At 40.8% G+C, this 4,406-nt stretch overlaps 1 protein-coding gene across 1 annotated transcript; it reads left to right on the top strand.

Moving 5' to 3' along the window:
* LOC133114678 (hemoglobin cathodic subunit alpha-like) lies at positions 1-1,714 on the top strand. Its single transcript, XM_061224243.1, has 3 exons — positions 1-615; positions 986-1,193; positions 1,404-1,714. Exons 1-3 carry the CDS (start codon positions 521-523, stop codon positions 1,530-1,532), a joined length of 432 nt encoding a protein of 143 aa, XP_061080227.1. The 5' UTR covers positions 1-520; the 3' UTR covers positions 1,533-1,714.
* Positions 1,715-4,406: the final 2,692 nt, after the last annotated feature.

The raw sequence follows: 4,406 nt of genomic DNA, 5'->3' as shown, positions 1-4,406 counted from the left end.
CCCACAGTCCAAAGACATGCAGGTTAGGCTAATTGGAGAGTCTAAATTGCCCGTAGGTATGGGTGTGTGAGTGAATGGCGTGTGTGCCCTGTGATGGACTGGCGACCTGTCCAGGGTGTATTCCTACCTTTCGCCCAATGTATGCTGGGATAGGCTCCAGCCCCCCTGCAACCCTATTCAGGATAGGTTTGGATAATGAATGAATGAATTTTAAAGACCCTATAGTTGCATAAAATACAGGTCATATCTCATTAACATGAACCTTGAACTTGAACCTTGAACTGTATTAGTGAAAATGCCATGAAACAGAAAAGATAAGATTGCAATATGGGAAGACTCCTGCAGAATTTGGGCTTTTTTGACGTGAGTTGGACCTTGACCAACATCTCATGAATGACAGAGTTGTGGTTACTGGGTGTGTCTAAATGGCACGATATATACATAGAAGGCAAGGTTGGGAGAACTATCTCTGTTCTTTTCCTAGTCTTGTAAGGGCACACAGGTTACAAATCAACGAAAAATGAGTCTCACTGCAAAGGATAAGACTTTGGTAAAGGGATTCTGGAACAAGATCAAAGGCAAGGCCGATGGCCTAGGAGCAGAGGCCCTGGGAAGGTAGACCAATTAATTATGCTCTCTATTTTCTTACAGATCTGATTTGCAATGTGGCCAAATCAATATTCATGACAGAAAATGAGTGTATGTGTTCAGAGATTGTGACATGAAAACAATTATCATGGAAAATGCAAAACCTCTCATTTCCAGTGTTCAGATTGCACAAACATCACCTATACATTTTCACATATATTACATTAGAGGCATTTAGCAGATGCTCTTATCCAGTGCATATCCTACACATATATTAGAAAATATGTTGAAGGATTGCGAAGCACAAATGTCACAAAGTGCTGTTGCTTTATAAAGTATACAGAACTCTTAATGCTTTCATGAGTTAAAATGAATTATTGTTCTTATCTCTCACTAGAATGCTTGTCGTCTACCCTGCAACCAAAACCTACTTTGCTCACTGGCCTGACCAGGCACCTGGCTCTGACCCTGTCAAGAAACATGGAAAGACCATCATGATGGCTGTTGGCGAGGCTGTCGGTAAAATGGACAACCTTGTTGGTGGACTGAGTGCACTCAGTGACCTGCATGCTACCAAACTGCGCATCGACCCTAGCAACTTCAAGGTGGGGCAAATTAATTATGCAAAGCTTTACTATTAATATTAAGCAAATGTAAAATGTTTAACCTGGGGAAATGTCCCCCAATTCTGTCACAAGGGAGGAAAATCATCAATATTCTTCACTGTACATGTCTGACACAAGACAGCTGCAATGTGATTCTGCAGTTGCTAGTTTATTTTCTGACCTTTCTTTTTATGGATTTTTTCATTTTAGATATTGTCCCACAACCTCCTTGTGGCGTGTGCAGTCAACTTCCCATCTGACTTCACTCCTGAGGTGCATGTGGCTGTGGACAAATTCCTTTGCGCTGTGTGTGCGGCTCTGGCGGACAAATACCGATAAGATATCATTCACTGAGCAGCTTTGCTAATCTTTCTATCAGGCAAATTCAATTTCAAAGAATCAAAGGAAAATAGAGTCTAGAGTCAATGTGTTTGTATCCCATGCTTTTAAAACAGTATCACTGTAAAAATAAATAAATAAATACAATAAAAAAAAAAATAATAATAATAATACCACACAAATATTTCACTTAAAGTTTTGCTCTGTACTACAAATGGCCAACGGTAAATTGATTACTCACTTCCATCACGCAGCAGTAATACAAATGAAACATGAGCGAAAACATGTTAAGTACATACAGTACCAAACACGACCGAGATGGGTTCTAAAAGTTACCCACAAGACCTGAGATAACCACTAATATTTCTGGGGGGCATCCCCAGAGATGAGGGATACACCCCAGAGCAGGAAAACAAGAAAGGGAATAAATAACTCCCCGCTGCCTGGCAGCGAAACTCACGCCCTACTGATTATGGTGCTCATAAAATGAGGTGAGTAGGAAAAAGGTATGCAAACTGCACCAGCGAGAACACTATGTAGGCTCAAAACTGCGTTATAGCCTACCTATGACTGGGGACGTGATAACAAAAGACACTAGAATACACAAAAAGCATTAACACAAATTCAACTGACAAAGCAGGATACTTATAATGAGGCTAAAATACACAAAACAACATTACGCCTCTAATTCAACTGCCGAAGCAGGATTACTTATATAGAGGCAAGAAGTGTACACAAACAGCAACAGGGGTCTCAAACACAGAACCCCAGCTACCAGGAGTTCACAAAGCTCTCCTCTGAGCGGGGCGATAACTGCAACAACCATTTACCTGACTTTATGAAAGCCATAAAATAACAGATTCACCAAGGACGTTCACTCTTGGCTCCGCTGACAAAACAGGAGACTTATGAGGGAGCTTGATAAATACAAGCCTGTGCCAGTCTTAATTACCAGAGGGCCTCAGTACTCCTAGGTCCACCTTAACTTAGCCTAACACTCCTTCCTTCCCAAAGGTAGCTTTTAAACAAGGAGGAAATTAACTATGTGGACGAACAGCCAATGAGAGCAAGCGTGCGGAAAAGGGTGCAATAAACACTTGGCCTAAATAGAAGGAAGCTGCTAAAAGGGGTCTCAATTGCCAGAGGAATCCTGTCTTTCAACTTTTCTGTGTCTGACATTTGTGCACAAGATAAAATGTTAAGGAGAATGTGTGAAAGACTATCCTAACTACCCTTAGTAAATGAAGGGTTGCTGCGTCTCCAGCTCCCACACCCTTTTGCCATAAAAGGTAAATGAGTATCATCAGTCACATACCTCACACATTGCACAAATGAAAAATAAAAACAGAACGTGAACACAACAACACACAAGCCCCGAGTCAAAGAAACATGGGACTTAAATAGAAAGTCACGCAGCGGACCTTCATCGGTAATCAGACCATATACGGAAGACAAATAGGAATTAGTCATCAGGGCATTGATTACCTGTGCTTCGCTCATAGCCAAAGTGAAACTGATCACCAAATTGGCAGAAATACGGCAAGGATAAAAAAGGTAGTGCCTGGAAATTCCCTAAAACAACTAAGCAGAACCATGACAAAGGGCTTATACTTTAATGTTTGAAATTTGTTTCAAAGACAAACATAAACACTGAAGTCCATACCTTTCAGGACAGAGGAACAACGTGCAGACTCAAGGATAACATGAAAACGGCAGGCTTTATTGACAATAGGTATTTGTCTGCCAGAGCTGTACACACAGCACAAATGAATTTGTCCATAGCCACATGAACCTCTGACTGCAAACATCACAAGGAGGTTGTGGGACAATATCTAAAATGAAAAAATCTGTAAAAATAAATGTCAGAAAATAAACTAGCAATTACAGGATCACATTGCAACTGCCTGGTGTCAGACATGTACAGTGAAGAATATTGATGATTTTCCTCCCTTGTGACAGGATTGGGTGACATTTCCCCAGGTTAAACATTTTACATTTGCTTAATATTAATAGTAAAGCTTTGCATAATTAATTTGCCCCACCTTGAAGTTGCTAAGTTGCGCAGTTTGGTAGCATGCAGGTCACTGAGTGCACTCAGTCCACCAACAAGGTTGTCAATTTTACCAACAGCCTCGCCAACAGCCATCATGATGGTCTTTCCATGTTTCTTGGCAGGGCCAAGTCAGGTGCATGGTCAGGCCAGTGAGCAAAGTATGTTTTGGCTGCAGGGTAGACGACAAGCATTCTAGTGAGAGATAAGAACAATGATTCATTTTAACTCATGAAAGCATTAAGAGTTCTGTATACTTTATAAAGCAACAGCACTTTGTGACATTTGTGCTGCGCAATCCTCCAACATATTTTCTAATACATGTGGAGGATATGCTCTGGATAAGAACGTATGCTAAATGCCTCTAATGTAATATATGTGAAAATCTGTAGGTGATGTTTGTGCAAACACTGGAAATTAGAGTTTTTGCATTTTCCATGATTATTGTTTTCATGTCACAATCTCTGAACACATACACTAATTTTCTGTCATGAATATTGATTTGGCCACATTGCAAATCAGATCTTGTTTTAATACAAGTCAAAGGTTGGCGAATTAAACATTTCTTACATTTACATTTTCATTTGATAACTGTCCTGTAGAAATTGTAGAATTTGGCAATACTAACCGCATGACAACATTAATATGTAATGAATGTCTCGGAAGAAGTGGATGAGAGCGAGTGCAAAATAAGACTTCGTTCAGCCTCCACAGGCCGCTTGGCACCTCCCCCTCTCAGAACCTCCACCTCACGCTCACGACTACTGTCTGTTCTGGCTCCACGGTGGTGGAACGAACTCCCCGTTGAGGTCAGAACTATAGAA

This window comes from Conger conger, chromosome 16 (assembly GCF_963514075.1).
Source record: "Conger conger chromosome 16, fConCon1.1, whole genome shotgun sequence".
NCBI lineage: Eukaryota > Metazoa > Chordata > Actinopteri > Anguilliformes > Congridae > Conger > Conger conger.
The sequence above is the reverse complement of the archived record's forward strand: the minus strand, read 5'-3'. Positions and strand labels throughout refer to the sequence as shown.